This window comes from Rhyacophila brunnea, unplaced genomic scaffold, assembly GCF_057557595.1.
Source record: "Rhyacophila brunnea isolate RB1 unplaced genomic scaffold, BYU_Rbru_1.0 scaffold_16, whole genome shotgun sequence".
Classification (NCBI taxonomy): Eukaryota; Metazoa; Arthropoda; class Insecta; order Trichoptera; family Rhyacophilidae; genus Rhyacophila; species Rhyacophila brunnea.
The window spans coordinates 12,064,866-12,085,522 of NW_028232816.1; the positions used below are offsets into that span (position 1 = coordinate 12,064,866).

Sequence of the window (20,657 nt, forward strand, 5' to 3'; positions counted from 1 at the left end):
GTAAACCTTCGATTCTCGCCGGCAGGAAGCAGTTGAAATTCCTTTGCTCATATCACACTATCGACTTTCGCCAGACGGAGGTGATGCAAATTCTTATCAGAAGCAGACATGCAAAGCTGACCAAACCCGCGTCACTCTGGACACCGAAGCAACATTGCGTGACTATATTATATTATGTGTGGTTTAAAAATTGCATATACCTAACTCTATCAAGACAAAAAAAAAGATGTACTCCTTGGGTCATCACCCCTTCAATTACTAATCTAAAAAGTATCATTATCGTATAACCACTGTAGCACAGAGAGGGGGGTTATTTTATTTTCTCAAACGCGTCTACTGAATACGGTGGGGAAGTGTGAGGTAAGACGGACAGGTTGCGTAAATAATAAATACGCGAGACGGGGGAGACATTCGTCACGCGAGATTCGAGCACTCGCCCCCGCAGTACTATCTACTCGGCGGCAGTTACACCCGCAGATACCAACAACAACGAACAGATAAATAACTGAAACGTGTACTTAAATATTCTAGGTATTTACAATCATAGAACAGGTGTATTACAATCATATTATATAACCAAATTGGCGTAATTTTTATATATAATACTATATAATACTCTCCATAGAGGAAAAGCAAATAAAACAAATGAGTTCGGACAGGGAAAATTCGCTGGGCTCATTTCGTAGCTGTAAAATTCAAAATGTTCATAATGTATATTGGAAATGATTGTCCCGATTTATTGTATAATTATAACTTAAGTAATATCATTAAAAAAAAACTGTAGAATGGGAAGAATAAAATTGCTGCTGAAAATGTGTAAGTATCAAGTAAAAATGGTATATTATTTAAATTCTACAAAACAAAAAATTAATTTCATTGTAAGTTATAATATAAATGTTTTTTCGAGTGTATTCCGGTTCTAAATCAATGTATTAATTCTGGTTCATCTTCACAGCGCTGGAATTATTTTTTTATGTCTGAACATGTTATTCTCGCGGTGGTCGCGAGGAAATAGCATCAAAATCTCTAATGGACTACGCTATGCGTATGCTCGAGGAAATGCGCCTTTTCGCATTGTCGCTACATAGACAGGCATCGCATTTACTATGTTGACGGCAAACTAGGTTGTGAGATTCAAGAGAGATATTATTGAATGTGAGCCGTAAAATTACTTGACATTACCCACTTACAGAAACATAACACTCCCACACACATGATGTTTCCACATGACATAACCATCTAATCAACCAACTAATTGGACTCGCATTTTTTATGAATTGCAATAACATATTGTTATATACCTAAGTAGGTATAAAATTAAAGCAACCATGCAAGTATAGTGTTTAATTCAGAGTGTTAGAGCGGAGCTCGGAGCACGGAGCAGTGGAGCAATGAGGTTTTACCCGGAGCACCGACAATTTGCAATTTGCTGCGGATGTTTTTTTTATTATTAAATTTTCGTTTTAAATCCAATGGAAATATTATATTTGACACTGCAACACTGGAATTATTTGGAATACGGTAACACTGCCGAGTGATAAATAACCTCACTTTTTTGACAGAAAGAGGCAGATAATGAAAGACGATTTGCTGCCAGTCGTGTTCGAATAAACAACCAACCTTATTGAACAACTACTTATTTTTTTCATTTTGGGTGTACAAAACAAACTTTTTACCAGCACCTCAAAAAAGGGTCCGCTTCAGCCCTCTGGTTTAATTCATACATATAAAAACAACCCACGATGGCCGCGCGGATTAAGCGTCGGCCTATAGATCCGTGGATCCCAGGTTCGTATCCTGGATCTGGCAAGTACACATATTGTTTTCCCATTCGTGTACGAGTCAGAGTATGGAGTTCTAGTAAAATCAAAATATGTTAATACAAACCTCCACTGTGTGAAGGCACATAATAATATCATCTTATTAGGATCGGATATGGTCGGAAAAATAAAAACGAGGTTGCAAATACTACACATTAAAGTTTACATAATGGAGGTATATAAAAATAAAATGTAAATATTAATTTACCTCTTCCATGTTGGGCACGACATCATTCACCACACTGAGGATGGTGTCCAAATCCGACGACACTGACAGGATACTGAAAGACAATCGAAAGCTTTAATGTGAAGTGTCAACAGAGGTTATTGTATAGAATAGATCTACAGATAGAAATGTATTCAAAATTACGTATGTGTATAAAAATATAATAAAATCAAAGTGGAATGCAAGTTTTATGGGATCGATGAACCAAATATTAAAAAAATAAATAAAAGCAACATTGCAAATATATCAGGTTTGATGCAGATATATTTATAAAGTCATTTAGGCGATATAATTCCGAATCAAATTATATTCTTAAAATTTGAATAAAAAGTAGATTAACATTGTGTTTTATTTAACTGAGCGTAGACAGGTCAGTGTCTTTTGCAAATACACAAAAGCTCTAATTTTTTCAGTGGAGTGTTTAATTTATTTTAGTAGGCGATACGTTCATCTGGAGCGCAACACATAACAAAAAAAATCAAGAAGGTGTTAAACACAAACGATTAACGCTTTACACATTTACAGTTAACCCTCGTTAAAAATCCCATGACACCAGATAACGGTTAAGTTAATTCTCCCAAGTATGTTAGTGGTATGTTTGGGTTCCGAATCAGACGCCTCTCCCCTGATTTATCGTCGTCAGTCTCAAGTCAGGGATGTTAGTTATGGTGATTACCCAAAAGTTACCTGATAATCATATTATTATGATTTGGACACATTTGATTTTGATATGTTAAAATATATCACCATCGCAAGCTTGCCCCACACGAACTGTATTTAGACCATGCGAAGATACAACCACTAAATAACTACAGCCCACCATGGTTTCATCTTTCAACTCACTGCTTGTAGGGGGGCGTGTTCGATGCAGCCAGCGTAAGACTGACCGCAGCGTGGCAATCAGCAGACACCGTGGTTGTATCCTGCGCGTGGCCTTATACATACAACGCTTAGTTACCAGGCAAATGCCCGTGTGGTCAGAACTCGCGACTGCATTTTCCATCAGCATCGACTCCATAATGTTGACCGTGTGGGGTAAGCTTTATGTAAGCAATATTAACTGCCACTAGTGCCAAACCAATTAATAATTTATTCATAAGCCCGTGTGGTCAGAACTCGCGACTGCATTTTCCATCAGCATCGACTCCATAATGTTGACCGTGTGGGGTAAGCTTTATGTAAGCAATATTAACTGCCACTAGTGCCAAACCAATTAATAATTTATTCATGTGTAGATAGGTATATTTAATTTTTAGTATGTAACTTGTGCCCCGTGTAACCATTGCTGATTGACAAACACAATTTAATAATATGAATGTGACCTCCATAGAATAACAAAAGGGTAGAATGCCAAATTTTGGGTGTGGTAGTGAAGCTAATTCAGTAGCAGGTATGAGTGTCCTTATAGTTTATTTATTTATATATGGCGCATGCACCTATGTTATAGGTCTCTATTTATCTTAACGTATTATATTGCTATGATACATATATCGGAAAACTGTTATATTATGTGCATATATGACGAAGGTATATAAATTATTTGCATGTAGTCATTCATAAGCATGAATATATTATTTTATCACCGGCACAACTCACAGTAACATGCATACTAGAAAATACTTTTGTTATTCTATGGTGGATTCATTACAGGTTTAATAATTAACAGGGGTTCACTGGAAATCGAATAGGCTGATAAAACACACATACCGTAACCGCTAGGGGTTAAAATCAAACTTGGATGCGTTAGTGAGGTGTGGTACGTTACCTGCGGGTCGCTGGACAAATACAATACAACAGGGTGGTTAAAAACACATTGCCAAATGTTAGGTAGCTGTGGTGGTAGGTAGCGAAACAGTAGTTAGGTTCGGGCGGCTTGTCTGTTATCCATCGGGCTGTCGTGTCTCGAAAGCTGAGGTGGAGAGGACGAAGAGAGCGCGCCGCGCCGTTCGCGAGGGGGGCCCCAAGGGGAGGGGACAGAGATATTCTCCAGGGTCCGGTCCGCTTCGAGGGCGCGGGAAAGGCAGGAGCGGAACCGGACCGGAACGTTCCGGCTCCCGCCGCCGCAGCCCTGGGTTCGCGAGAGACAGAGCGGGGATGCGGAGAGAAAAAGATAACAAGAGAGACACAACAGGTTTTGGCAGTTGATGATCGAGACAATGACAAAATTTGTGAGGAGATTGTTGTATGATTTTATTTACCGTTCGGGGCCGGGGCAATCTGGGACCGTAATAGAGGCATTGTACTGCTCGAGGGCGGGGTGGCGGCGTCGAAGGGGCAGCGGGGGTCGGCGAGCGGCGAAGGCGGCCATCAGCGGCAACAACACACAACACAGGTTAGGGCTGCTCGGAGGGCTTCCGCTACACGCTACATCTCCAAGCATCACTTCACCATTCACGTCCGCCCAGGCAGCGCCGCTTCCGACAGGGTTTCAGCCCCTGTCCGGGCGCGTATGCCGTTTTACAACCGGGCACCATTCATACAGCAAACTTGAATTAGGCTTTTCTAATGCCAACGCAGGGTACTCGAATAAGTCAACGTGACACGTCTTTCGATTTTCACTACGCCAAATTCCGATTAAGGACAATAAACTTTGTTCTATCATTCATGAGATGAGCGTAAATATAGAACTTCGTAGAATCTAACAGTCAAATAAATAGTTAAAAATCAAAAAGTATATAAACAAAAAAAAGAGTCAATAAAATCCTTTTACAGAAATTGAAATTAAAAAATAACATTTCTTCCGTTATTGGTAACCAGCGAAAGATTTTTCATATTGTTATTATATTATACAATTGTCTTAATACTCTTCTTGACAAGCATGTAGACTATCTTTTTTATAGCAAGCTTTGATTTATTACTCCCGTCATACCTGATTAATAATTTATTATTGACGGAGGAAAATGTATAAATTGCTAGACGAGAGTGGGGGTGAGGGGTACCTATAAATATGTTCACCCTATGGAAAGGACTTAATAGGATAACCGCCAGCCGTTACTCTGTTTTGGGCAGGGACACTTATTATATACCTAGGGCCAGATGCAGAGATGTCGCCGTTAAATTAACCTAACTAAAGTTCAGATGCTTAGTCATACTAATGCAGGTCTTATGGACCTCTTAATCTTAGTCAACCGAAATCCGCAATTTAGTATCCAACGTCGCCATATTCGAATTGAGAAACGCAAGTGGCAGCTATTCTCATAAAATAATCAAAATTCGTCACTTCACACGTTGCAGAACCATTCAAGTAAAATAGGTACCAAATATTTTTGAGGAGAATTCTTTGAAACAGCTAAGTTGAATTATGTATTTGTATAATTTTTGAAACACTAATATCGTAATAGTAAATTATGCACGTATTTTTTTGCACACAAAATAAATAATTAAATCCGAATGTTTCAAAAAACTCTTTAACTACGTTGACCATTGTTTAAATCAGAAATAATAAAGTTATTTAGTCTAATTTTAACATTTCAAAGAGTGACTGTTGTGCATTTCAAAAATGGAGATAAGCCCCGTTGCTTTTAATCTACTCATTCATATAGAATCGTATAATGTATATAAGATTCAAGAATACGCAGAAAACAATGATCTGAATTTTTACGGAAATTTAAACGGAACACAATACTTTTCACGGCACGAATTCACGGCACCCACAAGGGGGGCCTGAAGGGCCATATCCCTGGGGCCTGGCGTGGCGGGTCGACGAGCTAAGTGAGATTAACACACATAAAAAGTCGCCTGCGACGCTACTTTGTTTCAGAACTATTAAATATTTAAAATATGACGTTGTGCGTTGCAATTTGATGGTAACTCGCATGTATAATTTAGGAAACACTACTTTAGAGTACCACACTGCCGTTAAACTCAACGATAAGTAGGTGGGCCCGCCAATGATCCTGGCCTGGAGGCCCGATTCAGAATGTGGGGCCCATGCTTGAATTATGTATTAACAAGCGATTCTAAAGTCTGCCATTAAATTTGGCGGCACCTGTCACTAAACGGTCGATTTCGGTTGCATAAAATTAACAGGCAGTTAAGGCCACGTATTTAATACATGAGTATGACTACCCATCTGACCAGTGTTTAAATCATGTGAGACTTAACTTCATACTGCCGTGAAGTAGGATTTTGTATTAAGTAAAGTAGTGGAGAGATTCGAACCGCCCGTCGAGGGATCGACTGAATAATTATTATTAGTTTGGTAAGTAAGTGATAAATACACGTGGGCCGGTGTTAAGCGGTTACGTTGAAATAAAAAAAAATGTAATAGATAATTCCAATGTCATAATAATTTGAGTGGTAAATAACATATTTTGAAGAAGCTCACAGGGCGAAATTATTCAGTTTGTAGATTGGGCTTGGGGGTATGGGTGGTGGGGTCGGTTGGCTTGTTATTTTCGAGAGTATCGAAGAGGGTATGTAGAGTAGGGGGTGGGGGTGGATAAGGGTAGGCTGGAGAGGGCTATATACTGACCGTGCTGCGCAGGCTGGTGATCTTGGAGCCTCCCTTGCCGATGATTGAGCCGGCGACCTGCGAACAGAAACAAACATGTCAACAGCCGTAAATTGTTTATCTTATGATATTCACAGAAATGTTTGACCATTTAGATAAATTCAACGAAGACATGGAACGACATACTTCATCAGCAATGTAATTCTAACTTTAAATATATGTGTGTAAGTATATATTATATTTAAAACCAAATAAGTGCATGGACATTCAAACTAAAATTTAGAGAGTAGGTAGGTACATGACGTTTTCTATGAATCAAGGTTTAGTACCTACCAAGAAATTATTAACACCTAGAATCAAAATATTATAAAGAAGAAAAAACACCTCAGTTAGATAATATAATGTCGTCGTGGTTAGTGGGTAGCTTAAGCGGTAGAGCACGGCGCCCGGATTACGATGGCTGCGGGTTCAAGTCCCATCCGGTAGGTACAAATATTGTTTTTCTAATAGGTAGATATAATATTAATAAGGTGTAAAAAACATATGTATAAAATACTACTTAACAATATAATTGCGTAGGAATTTTACTCCGGAGAATTTCATTTTACAAAATGATAATATTAATTATATTAGTCGATAGCCATGTCGGTATTTAAGCCAATATCATGACTACCAGGGGCTAAGGCTAACACCAAGACTAATTAGGGAAATTCTGCAGGTAGTGAATTAGAAAATATTTTGTGTAGTGTCTATAATTAATCTTAGGAAAGCTAAAAAGGATGTTGACTTGGATTTTAGATGGACACCTTTTTTAGGGAAAAGGCGCGAAGCTAATGCGGTTCCTGATTTTAAAAATATTCTTTTCGGTACCTAAGCATAAAAATCTTAGCTTCCCATGACCTAGAGCTTACTAAAATATTCCTGAGTTCTATTTCCAATAAAATTATACAAAATATTCGCGTGAGAAAAACCAACATCTACAAAAAAAAAGAAGATATCGCGTGTTACGTTACCAGCGGATCGCTAATTAATGGCAGTACCTCCAGAATATAACCTACGCCTTTATAAAGCATAGGTATTGTATATCAAAGTCAGCCAGCCGCAATGTATTCCGACACAATGGCTTTTCCGTGTCTGGGACTACCGGGCCGCATCGCCGAATTTCCCCGATCGCACTATTTAAAAAGGAAAACAACCAACCCCTTGAGGGTGAGACATCCCCCTTAGCAAGCGGATCGATAGCGGGTGGCTGATCGCAACAAACAAGAACCATGTTGAGTACCGATGTCAATATTAATTCAAGGTATTTGTTGCTTTTTTTACTCGCCGTTGAACGTCGTCGTAGTCGATCTTACGCAACCCTTCGATACTACAAGATCAATTTGCGCTCTGCGTGGTTTGCATGTCGAGAGGTTGTGACTTGTGAGATGTGGCGATGGACCAAGTGAAGTGGAGCGAATTTCGAATTTGACAATTAGTTGCATGAAAAACAGCACATTAAAACCAAACGAGAATTATAAAATGTAACAACTATATGTAGGTATTCAACTATCAACAACAAATAATTGAGAGTTAAACGATAAAAGAAATAAATTCAAGTCAAACTATTGAAATATTTTTGGAACTAGGTAATTTTAATCTCTTCAATAATATCAGCAATTACTAGTAATACATGATAATCTATAATATTTGCGGCTAAATTTTGAATAATTGATCATGTTTACATGACGGATTTTCATCAATCAGATTTGTTTAAAACACCTACATACGTTCTTATTTTTTAAATCGCGAATTTATATACAAATCCATCGATGAAATCAGTTCTTTGAGATTCAATTTCAGAATTCGTAGGATTTACTTACCGCGGAAAATTCACAAATATAGAATAATCCTTTCGGGAAAACAAATGACGACCACCAACCAAATATCAAATTTGGATTGTCAATCCAATTTCAACACATTCCCGACATTGGGATAAATCTATTACTAGTGTATCGTATGTACCTAATAGTTATCGTGGACAGAATTTCTGATAATCCTGCTTAAATATACAAAAGAGATAGTACAACGATCGCCCACTAACAATGACGAGTTACTACGTAAAAATCATGCAGCCGTGATTCATTGAAAGAAAATAATAATTATTTAAAATCATTTCGACGAGCCAAGTTGCGCCGAAAATCGAATGCATGTAGTATCCCAAGCTGGCTGACTCAGAGGGCTAATAATACCGGCCAGCGTGCACTTGGTTACTCTTTCTTGTGAAGTATTCACGAAATTAGAAATACGATTTGTCTCCATTATTATTATTGGCAAGACAGACAAAATAAAAAAGAGAATGGAACGAACGGAGTGATATCTTTTTTAGAAATAGATAAATAATTATTATACCAAGACATTAATCTAGTTTGCGTAAATGAGAGAACTGATTATGAGCGTTCCATTATAAAGAATAACGTTAAAGATTTAGTACCAAATAAAGGCTAAAATTAAATTCACGAGAAGCTTAACGGCAACATTCTTATGATTTGTGTTCATGGAAATATATTTTCACTATGTATACATATGTAAACGGATACGGTCAGACGCTTCTAGTTCAAAACTACATTCGGTTTCAGTCAATGGATGGCCTTTAAACCTCCGAAAGGGAACCGACTGCCCACATGTGAAACGATTCAAGGCATCGAGGGTCTCTAAGAATGGGTAATGCCAGCAGAGTGTCCCTCCCTGAACCATTCACAAGTACCGGACATGGAAAGCACTATACTGAGAATCATATTGGGGTGCATTCCAGCCAATATGGAGAAATACGGATTTTCCTGCAAGAATAATCCTGCAAGTGTGACGAAACGCAATGCATTGAAGACACATTGTCATACAAGACATGTCCGCTAAAATGCCATGTCAATGAGACTGTAGAAACTGAGGAAAATTATCTTCCGGATAGAAAATTGCCATCGGAGACCCAATTATCTTCCGGATAGAAAATTGCCATCGGAGACCCGACAATACGAAGAAAACGGAAAATTAAACACCACGGACAATTTATTTACAGGATGTGTTACCCTGCGTTCGCCACAAGCTAACTGGAATTAATACGTCATCGGAGTAGTGAAGTTATGGATACTCAACGACACAAATAAGGACAACATCCTGACATTTTGAATGGTTTAAATATAAATGTAGATACATAATAATGCATTAAGAGGATTAAAGTAATTATTACTCTTGTTTGTTCACAGGATTGGCGAAATCGTGTATCTGTCAAGTATGACTAAAGCGAACTGATATAATTTTATTAAGAATGTACACTATAAAGTATAAATAATCGCATAGTATGAAGTCGTCGCCACTGTGGTAAAGAAAATAGGGACAGAAGTTAGCTGGGATTCCCAGCAGCTAGCTGGTGAGACTCTTGAAGATAGAGAATTTCTGTATTACAAAAGGTATCGCTGATCACTAGATTGATGTAGGTAATGTCAATCATGACTAACGTGACCATACGTCCCGTTTTTAGGCAGCCTATCCCGTTGACCCAAATCAAGCACAGCTTAGCTTCGGAACGCCGAGATGTCCCGTTTTCAAAAAGAGAGCAACCCACGGCAACAATTTCCAAAAAAGGCGCGAAAAATCAAATAATCGATAGAAAGGCACCGGTAGAAAGGGTCTTTTCTCTTATTTAAGAAAAAGATAAATGGTTACGTTAATCATGACGCCACCAGTGAAGACAGCGACATCAGCGGGAAAATGGAACGATAACAATGCAGAAAGACTTTATTTCAATAAGTTTAATAAAACCGGTTAGGTACCGATACATATCTATTACAATGTTTACATGCTTCAAAATACGTAGAGGTTAAAAAAGATGGTATCATACGGGTCACATGGTTACCGCTTTCTAACCAAAGTTCTCGAGAGAGTTCACTGATAGTTAACCTCACTGCTGTGCCGCAATCGAATAGAGCGGAAATAAATGAATTTAATATAGTGAGAATAAAGCCAGAGATATTATTATGGAATAGAATATTGCGATGGGTCAGTGTAGAATAGGTATTATAACCCGCATGAAGGATGATAATATGGTAAAACTCGTGATATTTACTCAGAGCGAATATCGGAGAGGACGAGATAAGCAGATCAAATCAATAATGCCAAGGGGTTTTCACTGATACAGGCCCTACGTGCTGTGGAATACTGAGAGGAATGTAGCAAGCCGCGGAGAAGGCTGCCAGATTCTGTCATGAAGACCCGACGAAGAAAAAACGCAGTTTTAGTGTGTTTTGAGATAATCAAATTTGAAAGATTCGAAAATTAGAGGCGAAATGAACAAATTATGTATTAGTATGAGATAATATTTTTTTAAATGCCATATTTGGACCTATGAACATTATTTTTACAGCCTAAAGATACGATGCAGACGGGCGTTTTGGGTCTAAATTAAAAATAAATTTATGTACAATATCATGCAGGATAAGACTTCTTGAATGAATCCACATTGACTTGTATTATTACGTTACAAATTGGAGTCAGCCTTACACAATTTAGCAAAAGCAATAACATCAGCTAGGTATATCTAGGAATCTGTCGAAAACTAGCTGACAAAAATGATATCGATATTGTCAAACTTACCATCCTGACAAAATGAATAAAGACAATACTAATTTGGTAGAGATTTCATTCAACGAACCTTGCTGGGAATAAGAAGTCGAACTTCGACCTCTCCACGGCGCTGGCGCTTCTGTGGGCCTCCTCCATTTCCTCCGTTTCCACCGTTTCCTCCATTTCCACCTCCTCCACCACCACCACCTCCTGAAGAGTTCTCATACGCGTCGCGTTTCATTCTTGATTACCGGTGAGTGCTGGGACGATAAGGTGCAAGTCTCTGCTTCAAATGTATCCAGCTAGAATGAAAAGAAAAAATATTATAGCAAAATTATGCTAAGGTATAGAAACGATAATATGCGCCGAAAATACGAGAGATGGTACCACACAAGCCACAGGCTTCCGTTGATGACAGATGAAAAATTTCACACGTTTATCCGCCATTTGGCGGATGATATACTCCATTCGAACCGGAGAAATCAGGACTATTGACAATATGAGAAATTGCGTGTCCGGAAATTTGTACGTATGCATTTTGCCGTATCACACTTCACCGTGAAATGTTGTATCGGAAATATATGGCCGTATATTAAAGACCGTCCAAGCCCTCTGGGTCGTATAGTACTGAGGTAAAATTCAAGTCTAAATAAAACACGGATCTTGTCGGTGTACAGGAACCCAGCGGCAAACAAATTTGGAAAATAGCCGATATATGTAGGTACTGGATTATTTGCTAGGTTAGGTTTTCATTCTTGAAATCATGAATTTTGCCAAAATCGGCTATGAAAATAGAGATGACCGTATAGTATAAGAAAGCTCACGGCGAACTGTGCTACGGTGAAATATAATACGTACAATTTACACGTAACCGAGGAATTGGGGATATTCCAATAGTCACACAAATTTGCAAATATAGCGCTAGCGCTAAGGAAACCACGGAACACGTGATAGTCTGCCCCCTTACTGCGTTCACATGTACCTAGTACCATTGGCGAAGCGAATTGGGGAAGCCAAAGACATAGTCATAACAACGGCCAAGGCGTGGGACTGGAAAGATTAGGAGGATCTCACACGGATGCAGAAAAAATATACATTCGAAAATTAACGATTGAAAAAATTACCATTCCATTGTTATAAGATGAAATATTATCAAACATTGATTGAATAAAATATTGTTAAATTTGCAGCAACTTGAATAAATCATTCTTTTTTTTAAATTATGTACCAACGTCAAGGCATCGATCATTCGATCACGTGAAAGGCGAGCCGTCGGTGTAAGCACGGCAAGAAATAAAGGGCATCACGTCAGTGTTGCTTTATTCTTTATTTTCGCGTTACGTTTACGTAATGGCTGTGTTACATCGAATGACCCGATTCTACTTTCTGACCAGGTAAAGCACTCTCACAAAATATACCATTGCAGCACATAAGCAAATGGTAACATACAAATATTAAGTGATGCAATGATTTATTTGGAAAATACAATCAAACAGTGAAGACGATCAGTGACATAACCTTTAGACTTTAGATGTTTAGACAATACTATAATATTAAATTCGACGTATTTATATTTTCAGTCGACAGCGAGTTCAGTTATAACCAGCGTAGCAAATTTAGCGCTTGCAAAATTTTCACCTGGCGTATGGTGTTAAAATCTAGCGTTTTTCGATACCGCAAACAGCTTAAAACTTCTCCGGGATATTACACCAGATGTGTTTGAAAATTAAAATACTGGTCTTACGTACTCTATCTATATATTACTAGGAAATAATACCCGGTGGCAGTGCCACTTGTCAACATTCTTGTCGATGCGCTCAATGCATTCAGTTTGTTCGTTTGTTGTTTAAAACGAACCAATAAAGCCTTATAATACTTTCCTCTATGACAAGAGGGCGAAGTAGAGGGCAGCAAAAACGTAGGTAGAATTTTTTTTTGGCTACGCAACCTCCGTAAGTATCTCGACTGGTCAAGGATAGGGAGGTGTACTGCATGTTAGTCATGTTATCGCCCCGCAACTTTGAGCCTATCCTTGTATGCTTATCAAATATTCATAAGCATGAATAATGAATGGCTGGCAATGCATCTGATAAAGATTTGTTTTATCGCATTGTTCTTATCAATCCAATCGACTGGGCATCGTATCAAACTTCTTTTATAGGTATTGTTGTATAGGTATCCACTTTTCTTATCAATGTCTGGCAATGCCATGGGTAGTATTAATTAAGTTTACATCATATAGAATCAAAACAGCTTTTCAATTCTTTAACTCAACCTTGGACTAGGACGAAACGACTGCATTCAATCACTGCATCAAATCAGACTATTGACAAGTTATTGTCTAAAACATAATATATTATAATATTACCTTCTAATAAAGCCAGTTTAAATATAGGTAAAAGATGTTTATACCTATGATACAGACCGGCACCAAAAGAAGGAATCATTGGTTTACTTTACTACTATGCTCATAATCCAGTCTATCGATTCGTCCGTGTGGACAAGCCACAAATTTAGGCAGAATATTTTTTTAAAGATAACGTTTTCTTTTTTGATAGTCCCGATGTAGGATTACTTTTAAATTTGTAGGGATTCGTCGATAGTAGGGCAAACCGAGAGGGTCGTTTGGCGTAATATATGGCCACCAGGAGTAAGTAACCTGGGGGAAACGATAATGTGCACGTTATGTTTCGTGACCGAAATACCCCGCCGGATCAATGTTTGCCAATGACAAAACTATGCGTACCTACACACTTATACAAATATCTGCGAAATTCGACGGATTCAACGGAATATAACAATAATGTGATCGTGCGACCGGAAATAGCATTGACTAGACACGATCGGAACAAAGAAAACGTAAAAACAAGAAATCCTCTTCGAAAATTGAAATGATTTATAACGATCTTTCAAAATAAAAATAATAAATGATAACATTATGAAGGTACTGGATATTTTCGAAATTCGGAACTTAGAAACCAAACTTATCCCTACAGGAAGCCGATATACCTATTAGATATGCTTATTGGTGAATGTATATTGTAAACATGTACTTTTACACAAGAGATAGTAGGTACCTATACAATAAACGAATAAACTACTCACAAATTATTTTTCATGACACTTTGTATTCTTATACTATTGTGATTAAATTGATGCATTTTTAAGGTTATACTTCAGCTGAAGCATGGTCTAAGAAGATCGTTACTATGCGACGCGCGGATTGTGCAAATGACGCGTGCCGAATGAAACAAAATTTGTCATAAAAATTCAACATGCGTCCATTTAATGTTATGTTAATATATTATTATTAATAATAATATATTCATTAACATGTTTTCTTTTTCGAGTACATGCGTAACGTTTTTAGTCATATTTACACGATCTAATAATATATTCCTCCGACGCCATCACAAAACAAATTGACGTGGTCACACTTCCATTGCCTCTCGCCGATTAGCGACGAGTGCGAAATTTCGTCCCACCTATTGTTGAAAATTATTTGCCGTATCACTTATGTATGCTCTTAATTCATAAAATACCAAATACTGCAACTACGCGATAAATCCATTGGAAAGAAAACGTTGTTTCAATTCTAAATTATAACTAATCATATTATGTACGCTGCGTAGTTAGCTGAATATCACTGAAAACCTAATCTAGGTATCCATTTCATTATTATGCTATTGTTAAAATTTTTCCACATAGTCCATAGTCTGCACAGAAGTAGATGGAATAGAGGGCCGCATGTGAAAAGACTGCATATTAATTAAAGTTAACAATGTCCCTCTCAGAGTTCAAGGTGACATGCAAAGCCGGTTTTGATTTTTTTTAAATTGTATCGATCAAAATATCTATTGAGATTTTGTGTGTTTTACTATTGAGTCGTCCAATGTCTTTTAATCATAAGTGATTTAATAACCTAGAGGGTCATAGACTTCGTCAAAAACTTAGTCCATCTCCCACCATTCTAGGCCAGTGTCGTTCATGTGAAACACCGATGATTAGGCCTGTCAATCGATTTATGACTCTCCGATCTGCTATCCAGTGTGCCCTTCGGCGGTTGTTTCACTGTCCATTATTGCTTACTACATGGCCGACTCATTGTTGTCTACCAAAGTTAACAAATTGAGATATATTTACATTCTATTCGGATATGATAAGATATTGTAGAGCTACAGGTTCAGGCAGCATCTTTGTCTACACCGTAGATCAGTGGTTTCCAAACTTAATGTTACTACGCCTCCCTTTTAAAAAAATCTAATCTTGGCGCCCCCCCCCCCCCCCTTTAATTTCAGTAAATAATACAGACATCCTTTTAAATAGCCAAACATGTACTAATACAAAAATGAAAAAAAAAATATAAAAATAAACAAGGTACTAAGTACCTATATTATATTAATTTTTAAATAAATTTATTTTTCAACCGATGGATGTGCTTGTTAATTAGCAGAAAGTGCTCTTTTTCTACTAAACGGCATCGACAGATATTTGGATTTCATTGCAGCTAATGCAGAAAATCCCGTTTCGCATAAATACGTTACGAATCAATGGTAGCAGTACTTTACTTACAACTTGCATTGCTTTTCTTGACAAAGTATTATATTATTCTTCACTAAGACTCAACCAAAATTGAACTAGGGTTTTAATATCGCATGATAATTCTATCAATTTTTCCTTTTCAATAGTTGTCAATCCAAATTCATCATCGTTCATTGACAAATAGATTCTATCATGAGCCCCAGATACTGAATGGGCCCCAGGCCAGCATCTTTGGCGGGCCCATCTACCTATCGCTGGGGTTAAGGGCAGTGTGGTGCTCGGAAGTAGTGTTTCCTAAATTTTACACGGGAGTTATCATTTAAGTATAGCAATAGGTATCACATTAAATAATTGCAACGCACAACCACATATTTAAAATATGAAATAGTCCTGAAACAAAGTAGCGTAAATTTGTGATGTGTGTTATGCCCGTTCCCCAAGCTTTTTATAAACTATGCATTTGCAAACTGCAGACCTGTGGCTACATTTGTGTTAAACTTCTCGCGCCTCCCTTTGCAACACTCCGCGCCTCCCAGTTTGGAAATCGCTGCCGTAGATATTGGTCGGATAAACGTATTCGAAAGTTTTGTACGACGGGAGTGAATACTAAACAATATTAATTGATGCTGAAACCAAATTAGCACCCGTTTGCTGCTATTAACAGGTAACCGAGGAATAAAACTATCAACACACCGTTGATTTAGGAGATCAGGCATATACTTCGGTATTGCCTCATTCATTTCTCTTCAGGTCCATGACATTTGTTAAAATGTGTTTCCCATTATTGTTAGCGTCATAAAGAAAAGTGAAAATAATCGTATGTTATACATAGTATATTATTATATACCTATATTGTATTTGAATGCAGTGATTAGGGTATTATCGCTCTGCTCCGCATGGTACGGTCGGTTATCTTTTGCGGTAAAGCCATAGCGGAAAACCCAGTTAAGTAGGCACTTTATAATGATTTTCAGGTGCACTCGAGCTTATCTATTGCACGGTATGCAGGTAGGTATGGCGAATAACAATCATTGATTGATAAGAGTAAATTGCAATACGACGGATTACGTAATGCTGTAAACAAAAGGCAGTAGGCATGAACAGTAATTGCAAGCTCAAAAAAACCTCGCAGTAATTCATTCTCCATACTAACCAGCCGATTAGTAAGGAAAATGCCAATTATATAATATACATATATTATGTTCAATCAAATTCAAATATCAGCATATTTTACTTGCATGAGTGATTTTAGATTGCCGTCGTTTTACAGAATATTTAACCTTATAACTCCGTGGATTTTTCATTATAGAATCCCCATAGTGCCGTTACAAATATTTCAACATCATATTATTGGCGGCTCTCGTGGTTCAGTGCGTAAGGCCCTGGTCTTCCACCCGAGAGTTCTGAGTTCGATTCCCGGTGAGAACACAATATTTATGTGACTTTCTCAAAACCTGCGTGTTTGTGATTGTTCAAAATTACTAACAACCACCTTGTATGAAAAAGCAAGGATATGGATTTATTATTAATAATAATAATAATCATATTGGATATTATAATGCAATGAACTGAAAATGCATGATTGACCTTTATATCAGAATGGTTTGCAGAGTGTATTGTGCCAAATTATCTACATAGTTTGATAATAATTACAATTAAAGTATTAATGATTGTCATAAATATTTACAAAATAAACGTGCTTTGGGAGAGGTGCGTTAAAGTAATTTATATTTACGGTAAAATATTATGCTGTGGCAACATTGACAGAGGAGACCTCTATTCTCTACTGACAACGGGCAAGAACACAGAAAAGGATAAAACAATAGAGGGAAAGTACGACGTATGTATACAATGGATTCCAAAAAGCATAATAGATTGACAGTTTTAATCCCAATGTTGATCATCAAGCATAAAGTATGCGAACATTGAGTTGATAAGCCACGGTGGATACAAAATCAGATTAGAATAACAAGCCGGTAATGCAAAATATATGTCCGCGGATGTTAGTATTCGGTTTGACATATCTTGGCACGCGGCGGAAGGCAGTATTGATGCAGAGATAAATTAAATTTCCACAGCTGCAATAATTGGGCGCGGGTGATTTCGGAAAATTCAAATAGACGAGCAAGCCAGAGTCGCAACGAATCAATTAAAACTAAATTATCGACGGCCAGGCCCGTCAGACGGCACTTGGCCGCCCGCGTGCGATAACCGAACAGCCGCCACCCAACTTGATAAAAATAGCAATTTTAATACATCGTCACCGGCCAACTGTCGTTGAAGTCGATATTCCATGATTAGGTATAATGAAGGAAATATAGTTGCAAACAAAAATAAGCAAAGAGTTGCTATGGGGGGTGACAGAAGTTTGGTTGATTTATTTATTCCACACCGAAAACCCTTTTATTTTGCATGTGGAAAGAAAATAATAACTGCAAATTGGAAAGCAGACATGGCCACCTTCAAGTAGACTGTGATCTAGTATCAAAACTGGCAATGAGAATGTGTAGTTCATATTACCTATTCTGATTCTTCAACTTGAACAAACATTATATTTGACTGAGGACAATCATAATATATTGGACTTCTTTTAGGCGCTCATTGCATTCAGTGAGAAACTATCCTCCTACTGTGCAAGTGTATACTGCGTGACGGTAAGGAGAAACTAGGCCTCATTTTTAATAGTTTACGAATACGATACCTACATCCATGCCGTGGGTCTGAATTTCGAATTACGATGGTAGTGGTAGTTATTATTACGTTCGAACACAATGCGGTAACCTGTTCGCAATAAATGAAGATTTTTATTTATTTATATTCTGTTCAAATGATTACCATTTACAATTTATTTGAATATGCAAATATCATCATTTTCATATTGCATTCGAAGTACAACCAATAAACTAGTAGGTACTATACCAACGAAGTTTACAGTTTCGTGTCACGACCTGACTATAATAGTGGACCTTAGGTTAATGCCTCCCGTTCACAATCTCAATGAAAAAATATTATGTATATTATACCTACAACTGCACATGCATTTTATATTTTCACTTATACTCAATTGCGATCGACGCGTTGGACATGCCTAGCGATAGGCTAATACAGATATAGATTCATTGTGAATTCGGTGGTTTTTAGCCGCTTTCGTGAAATGCACTTTTTGCGGTGCGGGCCTGTGACAAACGCCTTCGGAGTTCATTCGAACTTTCGAACGGTGTTATATATAGTAAGTGCGTCGTAATTCAAATGGAAAACAATACAATATTAACGGCATGCAGAAGCTACTTAGACAACTCTTTGAATCACCGAAAATTTGTCCGAACAATGGAAGAACGGTTGCCAAAATTGTTAAGAAGCCACGTATACGGTTTTATTTTAAATATTCATTAATAAAAAAAAACTGGCTAGATTAGTATCGTTTCGTCTAGAAATTAAAGAAACTTCATTTTAGTAATTTCATAATTATAATACTTCCATATTATGAATAGGAATGATAGCATAGCTAATATCGAACCGGGTTTAACCATTTAGCATTCCCGGATCAATAAATATTGATATAGGTACCTACCTATCTCAAAGCTATTTCTAATCTATTTGGAAGTTTACACGTTTGAGATTAAAGTATCGATAAGTCATATATAGGGAATCCAATCTCGAGTCAAAATTCTGATCCCGGGATTTCGGGATTACAATTTGACAATCCCGGGATTGTCATTTTTTTCCATTGTTAATATAAAATTTTTATATTTACAAATAACATTGATAAAATCGGTCAAAAATAAATCTGGTATAATTTATACTATTTATGACTATTTAAGAGAAGATTATGTTAATATTGTATACGTTCAATCTTGGAAATACACAAGTTTAATGGAGTAAATAATATTGTAATATAAATAATAATGTGATTTTAATAGGAGATTGCTGTTTCTGATAGTAAAGACTTAATGAATTGATTAGCGACATTTAAAATAGTAAAGCAAATAACCATGGCGTACTTATGGCCTTTCCGCTTCATAAATCTAATTAGTCAGCCAAATATGAAACTGCCGTAAAACGTATGATAGCATGGTGGAATTACTTTGTTAAAAGTGCGAAGCATTGTTTTTTCCAATCTTTCCATTTTTAATAAATTATGTAAAAAAATAAAACGAATCGGCAACCTACACATGGGTATAAATCAAACTTCATTCAAACTCAGTTTATTTCTAATGTAGTTATTTTTTATTAAAAGTATTTTTTCTGTTATATTTTCGCTTTTATTTTATTTTCCATAAAAAATGATAAAAACATCAATTTTGTTTATCAATCCCGGGATTCATAGGTATCGAAAATAGCTCGGGGTCCCGGGATCCCGGGATTGGAATCTCTAGTCATATATACCTACTACCTATATGGGTAAAGAGTATATTACTTTATTAATGAAACTGTGTGGGGGGAGTAGAAGTGTAGGCTGGTTTAAATTTATAAAAAATGAGCTTTCAATTTATTTTAATATACTGTTCGAAGAAGCGATCATCGCCGGACAAATCTAGTAATTCAGTGGTAATCAAAAGAAACCTATCGACGAAATAGATTTGCGGACGTACGGAACAATGCAGTGGCTCTTTTCCAGAAGTGATTGATCCAGGACTTATGAATTTAGACTAATGCTATAGTATATGTAAGTTTAGTACATACCCGTAAGAGTAAAACCACTGGTCAAACAAATAAAACACAATGCGAAAGAAAACAAGATCAAACTATCAAATGACGGTGTATTCATGCATTCAGTACCGTAACAAACTTCTTGCGCGGCTGACACAACGACAGAAAATGCAATTTATATTGCATCGCGCCCAGCTGATGCCGACGTCAGACAATATCTGCGGACTCCTCTTTGTTACACTACACACGAGGATGATGGATCCTACGCAGAAATCATAAATAAACCATTCACACCCATGCGCGCCCAAACACCGCCATTGTGAAGGACGAAAAATGCAACAAGCTTGCAACATTAAAATGCACCGGA

General features: G+C 37.2%; 1 protein-coding gene across 2 annotated transcripts in view; it reads right to left on the reverse strand.

Moving 5' to 3' along the window:
• The window catches only part of LOC147074394 (heterogeneous nuclear ribonucleoprotein K homolog), a 210,327-nt gene that overhangs the window by 67,418 nt on the left and 122,252 nt on the right, over nucleotides 1-20,657 (reverse strand). For both annotated transcript variants that reach the window (XM_085943661.1, XM_085943662.1), the window contains 4 exons: nucleotides 11,187-11,400; nucleotides 6,521-6,577; nucleotides 4,245-4,288; nucleotides 2,029-2,101 (listed from right to left, as the gene is read on the reverse strand). In XM_085943661.1, the coding sequence (XP_085799787.1) occupies nucleotides 2,029-2,101; nucleotides 4,245-4,288; nucleotides 6,521-6,577; nucleotides 11,187-11,339 (327 nt within the window). In that variant the 5' untranslated portion in view covers nucleotides 11,340-11,400. The remainder of the gene's footprint in view (nucleotides 1-2,028; nucleotides 2,102-4,244; nucleotides 4,289-6,520; nucleotides 6,578-11,186; nucleotides 11,401-20,657) is intronic.